Genomic DNA, 20,326 nt, shown 5'->3' with positions numbered 1-20,326 from the left:
AATGTTCCAAGAGGCATTAACATGAGTAACATGGTTGAATGACAACAATTAGTCTAGTAGACGGTGACTGCAACACCTTCTTCTGTCAGCACAGCTTTCAGTCAATGTGGTTACAGTCCAAACTTTAAATGTTAAAATCCAAACAGGTGAGTTATAAAAACCTTTATGGTCCAAAGTTTGAACACATATTATGAGTGAAGTTACATTTTAGCTTAATACATCAAATATATTTTTCAAGATACAGGGAGTGCAGAATTATTAGGCAAGTTGTATTTTTGAGGAATAATTTTATTATTGAACAACAACCATGTTCTCAATGAACCCAAAAAACTCATTAATATCAAAGCTGAATGTTTTTGGAAGTAGTTTTTAGTTTTAGCTATTTTAGGGGGATATCTGTGTGTGCAGGTGACTATTACTGTGCATAATTATTAGGCAACTTAACAAAAAACAAATATATACCCATTTCAATTATTTATTTTTACCAGTGACACCAATATAACATCTCCACATTCACAAATATACATTTCTGACATTCAAAAACAAAAGAAAAACAAATCAGCGACCAATATAGCCACCTTTCTTTGCAAGGACACTCAAAAGCCTGCCATCCATGGATTCTGTCAGTGTTTTGATCTGTTCACCATCAACATTGCGTGCAGCAGCAACCACAGCCTCCCAGACACTGTTCAGAGAGGTGTACTGTTTTCCCTCCTTGTAAATCTCTCATTTGATGATGGACCACAGGTTCTCAATGGGGTTCAGATCAGGTGAACAAGGTGGCCATGTCATTAGTTTTTCTTCTTTTATACCCTTTCTTGCCAGCCACGCTGTGGAGTACTTGGACGCGTGTGATGGAGCATTGTCCTGCATGAAAATCATGTTTTTCTTGAAGGATGCAGACTTCTTCCTGTACCACTGCTTGAAGAAGGTGTCTTCCAGAAACTGGCAGTAGGACTGGGAGTTGAGCTTGACTCCATCCTCAACCCGAAAAGGCCCCACAAGCTCATCTTTGATGATACCAGCCCAAACCAGTACTCCACCTCCACCTTGCTGGCGTCTGAGTCGGACTGGAGCTCTCTGCCCTTTACCAATCCAGCCACGGGCCCATCCATCTGGCCCATCAAGACTCACTCTCATTTCATCAGTCCATAAAACCTTAGAAAAACCAGTCTTGAGATATTTCTTGGCCCAGTCTTGACGTTTCAGCTTGTGTGTCTTGTTCAGTGGTGGTCGTCTTTCAGCCTTTCTTACCTTGGCCATGTCTCTGAGTATTGCACACCTTGTGCTTTTGGGCACTCCAGTGATGTTGCAGCTCTGAAATATGGCCAAACTGGTGGCAAGTGGCATCTTGGCAGCTGCACCCTTGACTTTTCTCAGTTCATGGGCAGTTATTTTGCGCCTTGGTTTTTCCACACGCTTCTTGCGACCCTGTTGACTATTTTGAATGAAACGCTTGATTGTTCGATGATCACGCTTCAGAAGCTTTGCAATTTTGAGACTGCTGCATCCCTCTGCAAGATATCTCACTATTTTTGACTTTTCTGAGCCTGTCAAGTCCTTCTTTTGACCCATTTTGCCAAAGGAAAGGACGTTGCCTAATAATTATGCACACCTGATATAGGGTGTTGATGTCATTAGACCACACCCCTTCTCATTACACAGATGCACATCACCTAATATGCTTAATTGGTAGTAGGCTTTCGAGCCTATACAGCTTGGAGTAAGACAACATGCATGAAGAGGATGATGTGGACAAAATACTCATTTGCCTAATAATTCTGCACTCCCTGTAGAGACAGACAATCATTCGCACTCACATTCACACCTATGGGCAATTTAGAGTTTCCAATTAACCTATCCCCACTAAGTGCATGTCCTTGGTGTGTGGGAGGAAGCCAGAGTACCCAGAGAGAACCCACGGGGAGAACATGCAAGCTCCACATAAAAAGACCCCGGCCTGATGGAATTGAACTCAGGACCTTCTTGCTGTGAGGCAACAGTGCTAACCACCATGCTGCAAAACAATTAGCTTAACATTTTCACAACTTTTTTCCCCCCATCAGAATAAATGTGGATCTATAATTTGGGGCAGGTACATTAAAAAATGTCTCAGTACTGGCTGGTTAAAATCTGGAAAAAAAATCATTCAACCTCAATACTTTAACTTCCCATATTTGAGTACACAGTAATAAAAAACTTTACATTGCAAAAGACAATTTTGCAATTAGAACAAAATTCTGGAGTTTCTAGATGGAACTGTTTTAATAAAGGCAGAAAATATATATTTTTTTATTAAATATCAGCATATTCTTAAACATATATAATGATTACTGTGAAATTTTACTGCAACGTTTTAGCTTTATATGTCAAACACTTTTCACATATATAAAATAAATAAATAAAACAAAAACAATATATATATATATATATATATATATATATATATATATATATATATATATATATATATATATATATATATATATATATGGGACTGCTTTCAGTCCCATTATTGAGCACTCGCTAAGACTTTACATTGGGAATATACATGCATACATATACATACATATATACATTTATTATTTTAGCATTATTGTGAAATATAATTATATACTATTCATAAATTGTCAGTAGTTATTTTTGCAATGTGAAGATTTATTCTAAAAATTTGATGATTTGAGATTGGAGTGATCCAGGCCTTGAAAATTAAAAAATAAAATTGTCCACATATTTTACTAAGTTATCTTCTGATTTATAATCATACTACCATCTGGAAACGCCTTGTTCTGTTTGTACAGGACAATCTACTGATATCTCTGTTTTTGTGCTACAACTTTTTTTGTGATCATACTTGCTCCAGGATAAAAGTTGAATGTAAATATGATTTTAATTTTTGTGACTCAGAATTTCCTGGTAAAATGTGTTCTACATGCTGTTTTTTTTTTGCAGTAATGTGTAATGTGTAAATTGTGTAATTCAACAATATATCATATATATATGTATGTATATATATTCCCAATGTAAAGTCTTAGTGATTGCTCAATAATGGGACTTTCCAACACTGATTGAATTTTTTTTTTCATATTTTAATTAGCTAATACTCAGAAATGTTTTAATGTATTAATCCCAAATTACAGATTCTGATTCATTTTGATGATAAAAAAGAGCACTGAACATTTCAGACTCTTATCTTTAAAAGGTTATGAGATAATTATGTATATGATATATGAAGCTACAATATCACAGCATTCATATAAACACTCAAATTTTCTATCATAAAACTTTGATGCAAATTGAAGACAGCTGAGCAGAAGGCATAGTTCATCTCAGAGGAATGACTCAGTTATAACATTTTACTTTAGGTATAAAAATTCAACCCTTTCCATACTCTTATTATGAAGGGTAATATTTGCTATACAAGCCAAAACTGCTTTTCTTTATAACAGGCTGTGTATCAAAGCAGCTCATTTAATATGTGGATTTATGCAGATTCTCTCTCTCCTATAGCCAGCATCAGTCTGACACGCTTCCTATAATGGATTCATTTTTCAGCTGCAACTGAATTTTTGTCATCCAACTATAAACTGAAACCTGTCCTTCCCAGTCTGTTAAATTCTTCCTTTAATTAACAGCAGCAAATAATTGTTAGTCATAGCTCCCAGTTGTACTGAAAACATATGGAGAACCATAATATAATCTCAAGGCAACAGTTATACCGTGTTTGTGTCTGTGCATTGTAAGAGTTGCAAAAGACATTATGGTATGCTTCTAATTATAATATTTGCTCTGCAATGCTCTTGCAACCTTCATGGGACATTCAGCTGCACCGTGCACAAGAATATTCCCCACACCAAAGAGGATTAATAAAACAAAGGTCAAATAAATGTTTTAAAATGTGCAGATGTTGCACGGGGAGTGACAAAAGTCTTTAAAGGTCTGACTGGAGTGCCGTTCATGATGAAGTGATTATATCTATTAATATTAACTGACTAATGACTGTCTTCATTTCATTCTTACCCAAAAGAAGCTCATTGCATTAATGTGTCTCCCAAGGTAGATCACCGGGGGAAGGTTTTTATGGGCCACATCTGCCTACCTTGATAGTGTGAGAGTTAAAAGAGCCCCTGCAGCAGAGAGATTCTGAGGGAGGTGTTAATCGATGTGTGCACTTGAGGAGGGAGAACTCCTCTAATAAAGGTAATTCCTGCACTGAGTTTTCTAAGGAACATGGTTTGTCATGATAACCCTCCCTTGTAATAATAAATCTATGGCCAATTATCTTTTTTGTTGTAGAATTTTTAAGTGAAGGGAAGTACATGTAAAATCTGCAGCAAATAGAAAAAGTGAGGCATTTTCCAAATGTTAATTCACTGTTAATTTCTATTTCATGAATTTGAAAACAGAAATTTCTACTAAGTCTGAGAAGTTGAATAAATGTTTAGGTCTTAAATTAGTTATTAGAAAGCTTTGACCAAATATTTCAAAAAAGAACAGGACAGAAAAAGCAGAATTTTAATTCCTGTAAACGAACATTTTCCACTTCACTCTGTAATTTAGTGGATTTCTTGTATGCATAGCAGAACATATACTCTCACTAGCCACTTTATTAGGTTCACCTTGCTAGTGCCAGGTTGGGGCATCTTTTGTTTTTCAGAGTGACTTTAATTCTTCATGGTGCAGATTTAACACGGTGCTGGAAAACATTCCTCAGAGATTTTGGTCCAGGTTGACATGATGACATCACACAGCTGCTGCAAATTTGTCAGCTGCACAGCCGTGATGCAAATGTCCTGTTCCCCCACATCCCAAAGGTGCTCTATTGGATTTAGATCTGGTGACTGTTGAGGTCATTTGAGCACAGTAAACTCATTTTCATGTTCAAGAAACCAGTTTGAGATTATTTGAGCTTTTGATTTGTGACATGGTGTGTTACATGAAGAAGCCTGGCCATTCTGACATCAACAGAACAACTGGCTATTTTGCCTTCTTCTAAACATTCCCTGTAAACTGTAGAGATGTTTGTGCAAAAAACCCCCAAAAAACTCAGCAAATCAGCAGTTTCTGAAACACTCAGACCAGGCAGCAAGAACCGCGCCATGTTCAAAGTCACTTACATCACCGTTTTCCCCCTTCTGAGGCTCCATTTGAACATCAGCAGGTCATCTTGATCCTGTCTACAGGCCTAAATGATTTAGGCTGTACAGATGTACCCAATGAAGTGACTGGTGAATATGTATATGTAATCACAAACCATTTTTTTGTATATGGTTTGTGAGTGGAAGGCTAAATCTACTCTTATCCTACACAACGATGATGAGAGAGGTCCCACTCTAATGTTTGTTTCCTGCGGATGTTCATTCTCCTCATTCTCCTATGGATCGGATTTAGACCCAGACAAGTTTTGATGGATTTTATTTGCCTTTTCCAATCAAGAAAATTCAGTCGGCTTACAGTCGCTCTTTGGACTCTTTAAACCACATGGAGGGTTAGGCCATGTTCACAAGCTGATGGCTTCCACAAGGCCTGCCAGTCTGATAAAAATGGGCTTTTAGGGAGGGTTTTAAGGCACTTTAAGGAATCCAGAGATCATATCAGTTGTTTCAACATTAGGCAAAAAATAAAATAACATACAGAATTTGATTGAAGTACAAAGTGCAAAGCTTTTGTACCCCTGCACACTCTGCACAGAGCATTATAAATCCCACAATAGAGGTATGATTGAAGTGTGGAATTTCTGCTTTAATTCACAGACTTTAACAAACGTATTGGATTTACTGTTAAGGAATTACAGCCATTTTTATGCACACAACTTTTGACTGACAAGCAGTTTCATGAGCACATGAGGTCTGCTTCCTTGTTATTTCACAACAAATTGAACAGGTAAAAAATAAATCTGGAGCTGATTTCAGGTGTTGAATGAACATTTGATACCTGCTTTCTAATTAAGAGATTTAAAGTAATGTCAGTGTAAGTGAATAGGTGCATCATACCAAAGGCACATTACTACCATGGCTGAATGATAGCCATTGGTGCCAGAAACATCACCCTAACTGTAGCTTAATCTGACTCACTGATGTGAATCAGTGCATAATCAGATTAGTTTTTGAGCATTCCTATCTATTTAGAATTGTGGGATATAATATGGAAATCTCTGAATTATTTTAAAAACCACCATAATCTGATTGAACTGTTGCTTCCAGAAAAACCCCACCAACTTAAATTTGGATGAGAATGTGCAGTTATGTGTAGGATACGTGGACTCCCCTGCACACCTCTCTCTCTTCTCCACTGTGGTTTGTAAAGTCTCTCTATCTGACAGACCTTATAATCCTCCTTTGGTCCTTTGGGAAATCAGATCAGCATTATTATAGATTTATAGAGAACACATTTTTTAAAAATTTAGATTTTGTCCTGGTTTATAATTACATCTACACAACTCTTATACAAGAGCATGCATTCAAGTCAAAGAACACGAGAGAATTAGGCCAGATAAAAAAAGAAAGTTAAAAAAAGTAAAGGTAGAGATAGTCTGGAGTATTCCACTAAACCGAGTCAAAGCTGTGTGTATGCCAGAATTTGATCTGCACTGAAAATAGATACAGAATAAAAAAATGAATGCAGAACCAGAACTAAATCTTATTGTTGTAAAACAACATTTTTAGTTAAAATGAAACATCGCAGGCTTACTAAGGTTTAAAATTACTTTGATTAAACAATCATTCAGAGAAACTAAAAGAAAAATAACCTTTGCCAATGCCAGTGTCCGTTCAAAGGCCGTTCAAAGTAAATAATTCAGACGTGCGTTTATGTAACAGTTTTGATTTACATTTGTACATGGGACAAGAGCCAGAAATAGCTCCAGGGTTGAAAAAAACACTTGGAGGGGGAGAGAAAACAATTGGGGAAGTGCAAGAAGAGGACACACAATGCTTTATTAATAAGAAGAAACGGTTCCAACAGACGGCCACAAGTGGCCGGTGCAGCTGTGTCGGTGCATCTTTCCTGCCAGTTTTCATTCGTTCTGTTGTGTGAGGCAGTTGAATTATTAGTGCGAGGTGTCAGAAAACCTTCCAGCCCACTCTCACAGTGTCCCTCTAACCTCTAAGAATAGACCACGATGAGACGGACCCGGAGGGAAGCAGCAGAGTTTTTGTCTGTCCTGGTCAGAAAATGAACCTGATACAGGCACGAGAACGACGGCATCTAGTGGCTGATGTCAGATATTACACCCACTAATTTATGTTAAAGAGTTTGAGCTAAGGATAAACACTTAAATGTGGACTTTAGGAGGATTACAAATCATTTTATTATAATTAAACAAAATGGAAAAGTGAAACAACAGGAATTTTTCCACAGTCAATAACTTTAACATTTCAGGACAGTCGAGGTCAGTACAACATCCAGTATCAGTAAAAAGGAATTTAATGACTGCAGAGATGATTTATGAACACTGCTAAACATTAACTTGACCCACTTATGAATTTAAACTTTGCTCTTAATGTCACATGACAGGTGTAACAGCTCTATATATTCTTCTGTTACGTGAATAAAAGCCTTATTCCAACTTCCTTATTTCGACCCAGGACAGGATCTACATGGTAGGGATACAAACGGCAATTTTTTTTTGGTTTAAAACTTCGGGTGTACTAGTTTTTAAAATCTTGAAAATATTTTTATTTATACAGAGTATTGATAAGCAGTTTATAACTGCTTATCCTCACTTTCATTTTTAAATTAATCCAAATCTGTACAAAAATGTAATAGGTTTTCTTTCTGTCCTTACTCCTCTCACACATTTATGACAAAGTTCAGGTCAGCATTTTATTGTGAAATCTTGCTGACAGACACATCAGTGCTGTGTTTGTCTACAGATAAGATTCATACCTGTTTTGTAGTGATTTGAGTTGTTTGTTTTTCTTGATCAAAAACCTGGAATATATAGGAGAAAAAGGGAGATATGGAAATATTTTACAAATCACTTCTTTTTCAGTACCAGAAAACAGCTTCATTATTACCAAGACAGCTCCTTCAAGAAGAAACACAGCTAAAGTAAAAACACACACATGCATACTCATATTCGGAAAGGTGTGAGAGAACATTGAGCAGTTTGATTGTTTAAATTGTGTTGTTTTTCTTCCCTCTCAGAGATGTTACACAACATATTTTTGCTTTTTGTGGGTCTGCTGTCATTGGAACATGTTTCCTTTGCAGAGGTTCCTTCTTCACAAATAGGTAATTCAAAAATGTGTGAACTATGTCTATTAGCCTTACAGCCTGATACAACACATATATATGCTTATAGCCATGCACTTTGTGTACTTTCCCTTCCTGCTGTCAAAATGTAATTTTTTTAAACTTGCTTTAATTTTTAGTAAAGATCACAGAAACAAGAGAGTATGCTGAGAGGATGCAGAACTTTACCAGGACAAATTTTGAGCACTTGGAGAAAGTGAGGAACAGATCCATTCGTGTTGCAAGGAGCTGTAAAGACCTCAGGGACAGATATGATGAACGAGAAGGTAAGGACAAGATTCATAAATGTAACATAACAGTCCAAGGCATTTATGTCCTCTTAAGACTGAATTATGTTTTCTTAATGCTATAACATTTCCAGATGGAGTATACTACCTGACAACAGGTAATGGCATGCTGTACCAGACTTACTGTGACATGACCACAGCTGGAGGCGGATGGACGCTGGTGGCGAGCGTCCATGAGAACAGCGTTTATGGAAGGTGCACTGTGGGTGATCGCTGGTCCAGCCAGCAGGGCAACAATGCTGACCTGCCAGATGGAGACGGGAACTGGTCCAACAGAAACACCTTTGGAACAGTAGAGAGCGCCACTGCTGATGACTTTAAGGTAAAATAGCAAGTCACCAGTGGTGGAAAGAGACATTAACACTACTTTACTTTATTTTGAGGTTGGTTAAGTAATTCCATTTATTACTTTCTACTTCTTTTTAACTCATATTTTATTCCACTGCATTTAACTGATTGTAATAATATTTCACATCAGCATTACATATAAAAAGGCATAGTAAGATAATAAAATACATCCATTTAGTTCTGTTTCTACTGGATTTACCAGAAACTAGATGTAAAGAAGATAAAGAGTCAGTAAAACTTACCTTTGATTTGTGCACCGTTACTGTACTCTACTATCTAAAGCTAGCTAGCTACAATTACCTGCAACTAGTTGTACCTGAGGGTAAATAGGTAGAACATAATAAAGAGTTTAGAGCCCTTGTTGAGTCCTAGAAGTTCTGCTTTGATTTCTTTTTTCTCATTTTCCATGTCTGTTCCTCTCTCTGTCCCATCTTGCCATTACTGCCTCTTTTACTGTCTCTGTTATGAGTCTCTGTATTTAGGAATTGTCTTTTACTTTTTCAAAACTTACTTTTAAAGTAAGTTCTCTTTCATGATTTCAAAGGTTGATTGAAATGAGAAAATGTACCTATTTGTTGCAAAATAAGTATTGCATAAGTGTGGCAAAAGTCTTATTTAAAGTCACAGCAGTAATGTGTGCACGTTTCCAGAATCCAGGTTACTACGATATAACAGCTGAGGACATGTCTGTGTGGCACATTCCCAACAACTTCCCGCTGGAATTCTGGAACATGGAAGCTGCAGCCGTCCTCCGCTACCACACTGAAAACCGCTTCCTCAGACTGTATGGAGGAAATCTCTTTCAGCTCTTCAAGGTAATTTAGCTGTGCATAAACCGAACTTATAACCAGGGTAAAAGATCACAAACTGCTAGGTATCAATTACCTGGCAGCTACTGTCTGTCATTAACAAGGTGGTACTACTGCATGGGTGATACTTTGTACAAATGACTGTTGCCATTGATCTCTTTCTTTGGGTGGTCTGTGCATGGGAAAAGGAAACTGAAAAATAAGTGTTTTTGTTTGCATTTCTTTCTCTTTCTGTAACACTTGAAGACTCACACAAAGAAAGAATATTGCACTTATGACGTCTTTCTGTCAAAATGTCCTGTTCAATTAAATTAAAAGTGTTACATTTAAATAAATGGTAAGAAGATATCTGGCTGCACTCCTTCACTCCCTTTGGACACTTTTTTTGTTGTCTCTGTGGTCTTCTCGTTTTGCCTGTAGCTGTTCCACAGAAGCAGGAAAGTCATATTCACACAGCCACACATGTTGATTTTTAAACTGTATTTTCAAAAGCATTACATTTGTTTGCTTTTCAGTCAGAAACTTACAGATATGTAAATAACTCCAGCCCTGAGCCATTTCTAACCAGTTAGAGCTGAGACTTTTTTAGTATAAAATAAAACAGTGGTTAAAAATGTTGTTAACTACACAAACAAACATGCAGATCTACACATGATAAGACTGTCTCATCTTTTCAGCAATATCCAGTGAGATACAATGTTGGGTCATACGGTGACAGAGGGCCAGCTATTCCCATCGTATACGACCACGGGGATACGGAGTCCACCAGAATGTTGTATGGACCCAATCCAAGAAGTAAGAAAATAAAAACTCCATCTATCTATCTATGTGTGTGTGTGTGTGTGTGTGTGTATACCATTATTGATGAATAGGATACACGTGGATTATCATCTATACTAATAAAAGGTTAAGTAAAATGTTTTTAAGTGTAGATTGCATCCCAAAGTTAATGATATTTTTATGTTTCTTGTTTGAAAGACGAATTTGAACCAGGCTTCATCACATTCAGAGCAATAAACAATGAACGTGCCGCCATGGCTATCTGCTCTGGTGTCAAGCCAACTGTTGGTTACAACACTGAACATGTGAGTAATCAGTCATCTCACATCTGCAGGCAATGAGTCATCACAACAAATGGTATAAATGCTTAATAATAATAATGCTTAATAATGTGTATGTGTTAGTCCTCATAGGGAAATTACTGAATTTATCAGAGGAACCCACCCGAGGGATTAATAAAGTTTCATCTAATCACCCAGTGAAGCAGTGGGCAGCCACCAATGCAGCGTGTAGGGACGGTACCTTGTATATCAAAGTATATCCAGTGTACTGACAATATTTGTGTGTGCGTGTGTTTGCAGTACTGTATAGGAGGAGGAGGATATTTCCACCCTGACCAGTGTGGGGACTTCCCATCATTTGACTACGACAGACTGGGCAGGGAGCAAGGCTGGAGCGCCTCCAGAGAGATGACCGAGGCTGCTGTCTTACTGTTTTACCGCTGAGAGGATTTGTGTACATGTAGCCTCTGACTAAAGTCTGTTCAGCAGTCCCAGCTGTAACCAGATCAGGGAAGACTACAGATTTTTTTTAACATATATTAATCACATAGTTTCTACATATAAAAAGAAATGGTAATTGAGAGATTATTAATAGTCATTTGTAATTAAGGCACACACCAGCAGTAATGAACTGTGTATTCAAATAAAATGATTAAAAGATGAGCTCTCTGAAATTATTTTGGGTACTTGTATTTAATAGTCAGTAGACATGAAATGCGGGAGACAAATATAAATATGAACGGACAATATTGGCAGTTTATTTGTTACCAATAAACCAGTTATTATACCAATAACATTAGTTTGGAGATCACCTATACACTATATTGCCAAAAGTATTTGCTCGTCTGCCTTCACAAGGAGATAAACTTGAGTAACATCCCATTCACCGCTCTAATTCATCCCAAAGGTGCTCTATTGTGTTAAGCTCAGGACTCTGTGCAGGCCAGTTTAGTTCTTCACCACACCAAACTCGCTCATCCATGTATTTATGGATATAAATATATGGATGAGCATGACTGCACTGATTTGCAGTCATGTTGGAACAGGAAGGGGCCATCCCCAAACCCACAAAGTTGGGGACATGAAATTCTCCAAAATGTCTTGGGATGTTGAAGCATCAAGACTTCCTCTCACTGGAACTAAGGTGCTGAGCCCAGCTCCTGAGGAACAACCCTGCACTATAATCCCTCTACACCAAACTTAACACTCGACACAGTATAATCAGAAAAGTACCGTTCTTCTGGCAATCACGAAACCCAGACTTGGTCATCAGATTGCCAGTCTGAGTGTGATTTATTACTTCAAGAAACACACCTTCACTGCACTGCACTCTAGAGCAGTATGTAGCGATGGGCTCTGAAGAAAGTTGTTGATCTCTGTCCACTATGCGTGACCATTTTGTGGCTGAGCTGCTGTCGTTCCCAATCGTTTCCACTTTGTTTTAACACCACTAACCACTGACTGTAGAATATTTAGTAGTGAACTCCTCAGAGCGACCCATTCTTTCACAAATGTTTGTAGCGGCAGTCTTCATGCCTATGTGATTGATTTTTATACAACTGTGGCCACTGAAGTGATTGGAACACATGAATTCAGTGATTTGAATGGCTGAATGAACCTGAAAGAGACAATGGATGCTTTGACTGTGGGCAGAATACAGCTATGAATTTCAGACAGATATTAGAAATCAGGGCCGTGCAGAGAGGTTTAAAGGGGCAGGTGCTCAAAGTTAAAAAGGGGCACATTGAACCAGGTTGAATAACAACAACACACATTCATCAAGAATCTAATATGGGAAGGGCAGGGCTGTGTTGATCTGAGACTGTAGACATTAAAAAGTCCATAGGAGAGATGGTGATTAAACAAGTATCATGAGATAATAACAAAATGCAAAGATTGGTGACAGTACTTGGAACCATAAGGACACAAAAAACTGTGAGAAATAATTTAGGCTCTGCCTGTGAATCACTCTTTGCTTCTCTTCTTCCTTCCATCCCATCATTTCATATATCACTCTCCACTTGCTGTCTATCTGAGAACAAGGCACAACTTGTTATTGCAATAAACTATAATCTAATTATCCACACCTAACAACTCTTGCACTTAATCTATAATAAAATGATGACAGAAAAATGTTATAGCCCTGCCTTTAGTAGCCTCACACAGCTCCTGCTGTTTCCTCCTCATGTCCTTACCAGCCATGTCTGGACAATGTTATATCATGAGTAATAGTTTTTTAAAAAATCCATCTAAATAAAACAAACACATGCACACACAGGGACATTTTAGACCTTCTTCAGAATACTGTATATACTATGGGCATCACGGTGCTGATCCAGAATCCTTACATTATTATTCAGAGCTACAATAATAAAGCAATGAGGAGGGGGGAGTAATAAATATGAAATAATGTATTTATGATGATTCCATTTGTTTCACTATCCACTCTGTGCAGGGGCAAAGCTTATTACATTTTTAAACTGTAGCGATACAATAATTTTACTGCTGTAAAATCCAAATTTGTCTTATTTAAAATATAAATCTAATATAATCTGCTTCTTAATGTATGTTCTTTAAAATACAGCTTGTGTTTTTAATATATTATAATTATAATAATTATGTGGACATGCATATTAGATCGTTTTTTAGTGAAATATAATCCCTCCAGAAAGGCAGGAAAAGCCCTGTAACTTACTTTAAAACTAAATATGTTCCCTAAAACGGTGACAGAGCTACAGACCCATGACAGCCAGGTAGCCAGCAGCTATGACCAGCACTACTTGTGCAGTTAATAAAAGGACAGGTAATGTTTGTCGCGCTGTTGCACGCACAGCACGCTCGTTTGTTTCAGTTCGTCAGTTGCAACAAGACAGCTTACCAACGTGTACGTAATAAGATAATACTCTGGGTGCTATACACTACAGTGTATGCTGTACACCTACTTACTGGTTTTGTCGCATCAGTCTGTGTCTCTGAGTTAACTTGTGTTTCTCCTACAGCTCCGGACCGCTAAAAATGCGCGTGCTCTTTGTGAGCTCGTTCCCGGCTCGTAACCAGCGCGTTCTGCCGTCAAGGGCGACCATTGGTTAATAGTGATCATGTGACTGATGCAAGCCAGATCCTTTTATTTAGCAAAACTGTGATTAATAGTTAAATATTATTGTTGAGGGGCACAGACAGGACTCCGCACGCGCACACACATAAAAAAATAAATAATTTTTTAAAAAAAGTTGCCTTATCAAAAGGGCACTTTGGGCACCCATCAGGAAAGGGGCAGGTGCTCAAGCCCCTCTAGTCCCCCCCTCTGCATGTGCCTGTTAGAAATACCAAAAAGTTGCGTTTCTGTGTCAATATTTTATTTACAAAAGAAAGAAAGATCTGGACTGCAGATAGAAATTTCTGCACCTAGAAAAAAAGGCACTCAAAGTACTTAAATAAATTAACTAACATGAAACACATGACAGACAGGGGAGCAAAAGAGAGATGAAAAGTACTGACATAGTTAAAAGTACAACATAGAGGACAAGACAAGACAGACTTACACCAAAGACAGAACAAAACTCATAAACACAGAGACATGGATGAACATAAACTAGAATAAAACCCAACTAAACTCTAACTAAATAATAAAACAAGAACTTTACATTATTTTAATATAACATAAGAAATCAAAAATATAATATAAACTGAAAATGCTGGGTCCCCTGATAGATAGCTGACAGTTAATAAGCTAGCAGCTAATAAGCTAACACAGCCACTTCACTAAGTTAGCTGAGTTCATTACAGTAGCTGAGACAGACTGCAAAGTTTTAAAGATTTACTCAGTGTGTTGTTCTGAGGTTGTTTTTTCTTTTTCTTTTGATACAATATTCAATTAGATACAGAAATTATAACAAAGTCTTTGAAATTTAGTTTCATGTCGTTAGCGAAGATTTCAGAACTGATGAAAAAGACAGGGAGTAATTGTTGGGTAAGTGACATGAACTGGTAAAAGCAAAGAGAAGTTAACTTTTAGTGATATGACCATGTAGAGAAGTGGCTGAATTTTTTTGAGAGGAATATGTTGCTGCACGCCAGTCTTTTGAAAATCAGAATTCTCATTTACGTCTCTTTCAAAAATGTCTAATTACTAGAAACCAAATGTGGCTACTTTACTCACCTTGATGAGCAACATAGGTTCTTGTTCTGACCAAAGCAAAGATACTGGCAGGTCAAAACTTGGTGTATGCCTTACACTTGTAGGAACAAAGATCACTGTATAGAGTTGAGCTGCCAACTTCTTTGGGTTTACAGTGTTGTACGCTAAGGAAAAGTAAAAAATTATATATAATTATATAATTATTAATTATATATAATTAATAATCATTCTCCTTGTGTCTTAGTGTGACAGAAAGGCAAAGCTGAGAAGTGTGAGGTAAATGTTGTGTTTAATAAACAAACATCATTAATCTTGAAGAAAGGCAGGGATGACTCAGATCCTGCTAACTTCAGGCCAATTGCTCTTCAAAATTTTGATCGAAAGGTGATAACCAAAATTTTAGTAACTAGACTGAACAAGTACTTGACCTCTATTATTCACTCCGATCAAACGGGATTTATCCCTGGCAGACTTTCTTTTTTCAATGTTAGACGTCTTCTCAACACCATTTATTCTGACCATGGTAGTTCGTGAGGAGCAGCAATTTTAGCTCTTGATGCACACAAAGCCTTTGATCAGGTTGAGTGGTTTTATATGTTCGAGTCATTACGGAAGTTTGGGTTTGGTGAAATATTTATATCTTGGGTAAAATTAGTATACGCAAATCCAATCTGTTCAGTTCTCACAAATGGAGAGAGGTTGGCGCCATTTCCTTTGCAGCGCTCTGTTCAGCAGGGCTGCCCCCTGTCCCCTGCTCTATTTGCTCTGGCATTAGAGCCCCTTGCGATTAAGATAAGAGCACACCCAATAATACAAGGACTCTTGGTCAGAGGGGTTGAAACTGTTATTAGTTTGTACGCAGACGACGTACTATTATACCTGCGTAATGCAGAAGAATCTGTACCATCCCTTCTTAATCTGGTCACCTCATTTGGCAAAATTTCAGGATATACAATTAACTGGGTTAAAAGTGAACTTATGCCTTTATCTAAAACCGGTTCGCCGAGTTTTCTTTGTAATGTTCCATTCAAAATAGTTAACGACCATCTCACATACCTTAGATTAACTGTTCCTAAAGATCCCAAATTAATTTTTTAAACTTGAACTTTGCTGAATTCTTATCAACATTAAAGCATAACATCGAGTCATGGAAAATTCTTCCCCTATCTATGGTTGGTCGTATAAATTCCATAATAATGGTCTCTCTTCCTAGATTTCTGTATCTTTGCCAAAATCTTCCTATTTATCTCACTTCCTCTTTCTTTAAGGAGTTGGACTCAATTATTACTTCTTACATATGGAACTACAAGAATCCTAGGATTTCAAAACTACATCTACAAAAATCCAAATTGGAGGGAGGTCTGAGTTTACCAATATTTAAACATTATTACTGGGCTGCAAATCTAAGAGCCTTGACTTTCTGGCAACAGACATCCTCAGATCTTGGTCATTTCAACATCCCCCTTTGGGTTAAAATGGAGGCTGGCATTGTAAGGGACTCCTCTCTAGAGGCCCTGCTTTTCTCAAAAGTAGGGAGGGCTGAGAGTCTTAATAAACTGGGGTTTGTTCCGAAACAATCTGTGCAGATTTTAAACCAAGTTAGAGGCTTTTTTGAACTGCCAAACTCCTCTGTGCAGGCACCAATATGTGATAACCATGCCTTTTTGCCTCCTTGGGATGATAAATCCTACTATGTTTGGAAGGAGAAGGGCTTAATCAAATTCAAAGATCTTTATATTGATGAAAAATTTGCATCATTTAATCAGCTTAAGCAAAAATTCGATTTACCGCATTCACATTTTTACCGTTACCTACTAGTCAGGCATTTTATGCAATCCAATATGAAGACTTACCAAGATGTTCCCCATGAACATAACTTTTTTAAGGTGTTCCTGAGCCCTCCTTACTCCAAACATTTGATTTCTACAATTGTACATTTGTTTGATGACAGCATTGAAGTGCAGATTTCGAGGATAAGAGACGCTTGGAGGGAGGAATTGGGCATAGAAATATCAGAATCAATGTGGGACAAATGCCTATCAAAAATTCATTCCTGCTCTGTTAACAGCAGACATCAATTAATACGCGCTTTGGGGTCCTTAGGGACTAGTAAAGCGCTATATAAATACAGGCCATTTACCATTTTACCAATACAATTTAAAATTGTCCATCAGCTACATTATTCCAAGGTTCGACTACACAAAATTTATCCTTCAACTTCCCCCATATGTGACAGATGTAAAACATCAGAGAGCACATTGGCTCACACTCTCTGGCATTGCCCGTCATTGACCAATTTTTGGTCCAAAATATTTGATTGGTACTCTAAAGTAGAGATGGCACGATACCACTTTTTTATGTCCGATACCGATATCATAAATTTGGATATCTGCCGATACCGATATGAATCCGATATAGTGTTTTTTAATCAACAAAACTGTTTTTTAAATATCTTGCTGCATTTTGTATAAGTTCATACTCAAGTTTAAAACAACAACTACACTAAAGCTATTCTGTTATACCTGTATGCAAAAAAAAATATTTCATAGTTCAGCAATACTGATCAATCTAATAAACTTAAAACTACACCATCCTCCCTATTCTGGTATTTTAAAGAGTACTTAGCATAAATATTAAGCAACCTAACTAATAGGGCTCCAACTCCCAGCAACAACAAAAATAAATAAATAAAAAATAGGGAACCACCCCTCACGCGCCACCTCATGATGCTTAATCGACGTAATCAACCTTAATTTGATGCAGTGTGAAAAAAAATGCACAGAAATCAATTCTTTTTCAAGAAATATTAAATAGATTCAACATCTTTCTTCAACAAAATTGCAGACTACACAGATGGTACCTTCCCAAAGGAAAAAGTACTATAGCTTACTAGGGTATATATATCTTAGACTTAATAGTCACTATATACAGTAATTGACTTCTATTCATTTTACATCAGATTAAAACTTTGGGTGTAAGATTCAGATAAATATTAAATAATTAAAAGCGAGACATTTTAAATGAGAATAAGAAAGAAAAGTATGTCTTTGTGTAGCCGCTAAGACTGGTGGACCTAAATCTTCACCACCACGTCTTTATACATACAAGCGCAAAGGGGAGTGAGCGGGTCAGCGCTCAGGGCACAGAAACTCAGCTGGCTTCAAACACCATTTATTTCCATAAAAAAACACAGCCAGAGTCACAAATACAAGATAAAATTCCCCGTATACAATAAAAATAGTGTTGCAACCCGCTAAAAACCCTGCTGGCAGAAATAACTATACAATATTAAAACAAGGCTAAATGAATCTTTTTCATATGCTAAAATTACCCTCCCATAGTCCCATAATCCCACAGTCCAGCCACACCTGGGCGAATGGTTCTTATATGAAAGAGACAGGAGAGGAACTTCTCTTCCAGTATGGTAAAACTCGTCAGCAACAGACCAGGGAGGGGGCTCCTATCGCAGACCTGTCTCCTCCTGACAGCGCGTCGCCGTACAGTCCCGCCCCACTCCACACCTGAACACGGCCTCCCTCGTCTCACCGTCAGATGCAGGCAGAGGGGCATCCCTGCCCTGTCGTGCATTGCAGCCATCGCCACCCACTGTTGCCGTTCCTGCCGTTAGGACTGGATCGCCGAACAACTCGCAGCGCCCCACAGTCAGGCAGCAGTTCGTTCCACACACGTGCGGGGTTGCACGCGTTCCTTTTTCTCCTCCTCACCCTTCGTGCGTCACTCCTCTCTCCTTTTGTCTCTGCGCTCACCATCCCCTTTAACAGGTCAACCTGGTGGCTGATAGGCCACCTTGGGGAACGCCCCCACCTCACAGGTGCCTACAATTATCTGTTTAGTCCACAGTGGGTTAAAGGAACATGGTACAACATTAACACAAATATAAATATGAGGATAAAACCATGCAGTATAAATATCAACAAACAAACATGCAATATAAATATCACTATAAAATCATGCAAATAAAATCAACACTATGTACCAATACACAGATTGATAAAACATAAAAACACAAATTTCCGCTGTGTGATATTTGTGCCCCCTTTTCCCTGTTAATGCCCTATCGGCCCCCCTGGCTAAACTTTGCTAGATGCGCCCCTGCACAGTTACCAGCGTCAGCTACGTAGGGAAAGATCCTCGAGTAGAAAGTAATATTAAATACATTCTAACAACAGCTGATCAAACTTAAACGTGCTGCTGTTGTTCAGCCGCTGGTTTCCTCTTTCTGGTGCAAAGTGGGCCAAAAACAAACAAGAGACACGGACTCGCGACAGAAAAGCCGATCAGCTGATCATTAAGCAGTTTCATGATTGAAGTAGCAGCCGGAGAGCGAGAGGCAGTCGCTCGTTAAGCTTAACGCAGGAATGCTTTACAAACATTCAGAGATGGACTTACACACTTGCTTTACTTCTCTCGGAGATAACTTTGTCGGAGATGAAATGCCGGGTTGCTAGCGAAGCTCCACATGCTATCCAGACCACCGGCGCTGTATCACGTGATGCATACTGCTCCAACGTGCTAACATTCTGAGGTGAGTTACGGCGTGTTGCAAGTTTTGTGAGGTGCTTTCGTGATATTTAATGGATCGGATTACATTTTTTATTTTTCTCCGATATCCGATCCAGTAATTTAGGTCAGTATCGGACCAATACGTAATATCGGATCGGTCCATCTCTACTCTAAAGCTTAAGGGATTTCCATCTCACCCAATCCAGAAATTGCAGTTTTTGGCTGTGTACGTTTCAGAACTATCCCTGCGACTGTGCGGGTGCCAATCGACCTCAGAATGATGATTGCGAAAAGACTTATTCTAAAGGAATGGAAGTCCGCTGCTCCTCCCTCCTTCAGTGTCTGGCTCAATTACATGTTATCAGTCATTCAGCTGGAAAAAGTTCGATACCTGCAAACACCTGCAGCAAAAGTTTTCTCAAAATCCTGGACTCTGTTTTGTACTCACCTTGAGAAAGCTCATGTTGTATAAACATGTACCATGGCGATGCAATTTCCCTGTTTATTACATATTCATGACATTTAATTCATTATGGATACTGGTAGTTTCAAATTTTAATGTTTTCTTTCTTTTTTCTTTTGTCTTTCCCTATTAATTATTATTATTGTGCTATTTCTTGTCCTATCATCTCAGCGCCTGAGCTGTATTTGTTTGTTCATGGGGTTTTCTATGCTGAAAAAATTAAAATAAAATATTGAAAAAAAAATAAAATAAACAAACATCAGTCAGGGAACTGACACTAGTCTGGGGATGGAGACGGGGAAATATAAAGCATGATGCAGACGTGTAGTGTGTTAGTTAAACTATCTTGTAAATATGTCTTTAATACAAAAAAGATTAATGTTTAACAATACAGGAGAGGGTGTGTGTGTGTGTGTGTGTGTGTGTTGTTCAGGAGCTGT

General features: G+C 37.9%; 1 protein-coding gene across 1 annotated transcript; it reads left to right on the top strand.

Annotated features, from left to right (window-relative positions):
- The first annotated feature begins 7,488 nt into the window (after positions 1-7,488).
- LOC101481585 (intelectin) lies at positions 7,489-11,438 on the top strand. The gene is made up of 9 exons (XM_004564318.2): positions 7,489-7,601; positions 7,994-8,052; positions 8,149-8,235; positions 8,376-8,522; positions 8,618-8,865; positions 9,542-9,706; positions 10,378-10,495; positions 10,679-10,785; positions 11,062-11,438. The coding sequence occupies exons 3-9, from the start codon at positions 8,151-8,153 to the stop codon at positions 11,203-11,205; spliced, it is 1,014 nt and encodes a 337-aa protein (XP_004564375.2). The 5' UTR covers positions 7,489-7,601; positions 7,994-8,052; positions 8,149-8,150; the 3' UTR covers positions 11,206-11,438.
- The last annotated feature ends 8,888 nt before the right edge of the window (positions 11,439-20,326 follow it).

The sequence above is a fragment of the Maylandia zebra genome, linkage group LG6 (genome assembly GCF_041146795.1).
Source record: "Maylandia zebra isolate NMK-2024a linkage group LG6, Mzebra_GT3a, whole genome shotgun sequence".
Classification (NCBI taxonomy): domain Eukaryota; kingdom Metazoa; phylum Chordata; class Actinopteri; order Cichliformes; family Cichlidae; genus Maylandia; species Maylandia zebra.
The sequence above is the reverse complement of the archived record's forward strand: the minus strand, read 5'-3'. Positions and strand labels throughout refer to the sequence as shown.

Bases quoted from the DNA above. Each gene is read 5' to 3' on its own strand.
- LOC101481585 (XM_004564318.2), top strand. From the start codon at position 8,151: ATGTTACACAACATATTTTTGCTTTTTGTGGGTCTGCTGTCATTGGAA. The intron at 8,523-8,617 runs GTAAGGACAAGA...TAACATTTCCAG, and splicing joins CAGATATGATGAACGAGAAG to ATGGAGTATACTACCTGACA. The intron at 10,496-10,678 runs GTAAGAAAATAA...CTTGTTTGAAAG, and splicing joins GTATGGACCCAATCCAAGAA to ACGAATTTGAACCAGGCTTC.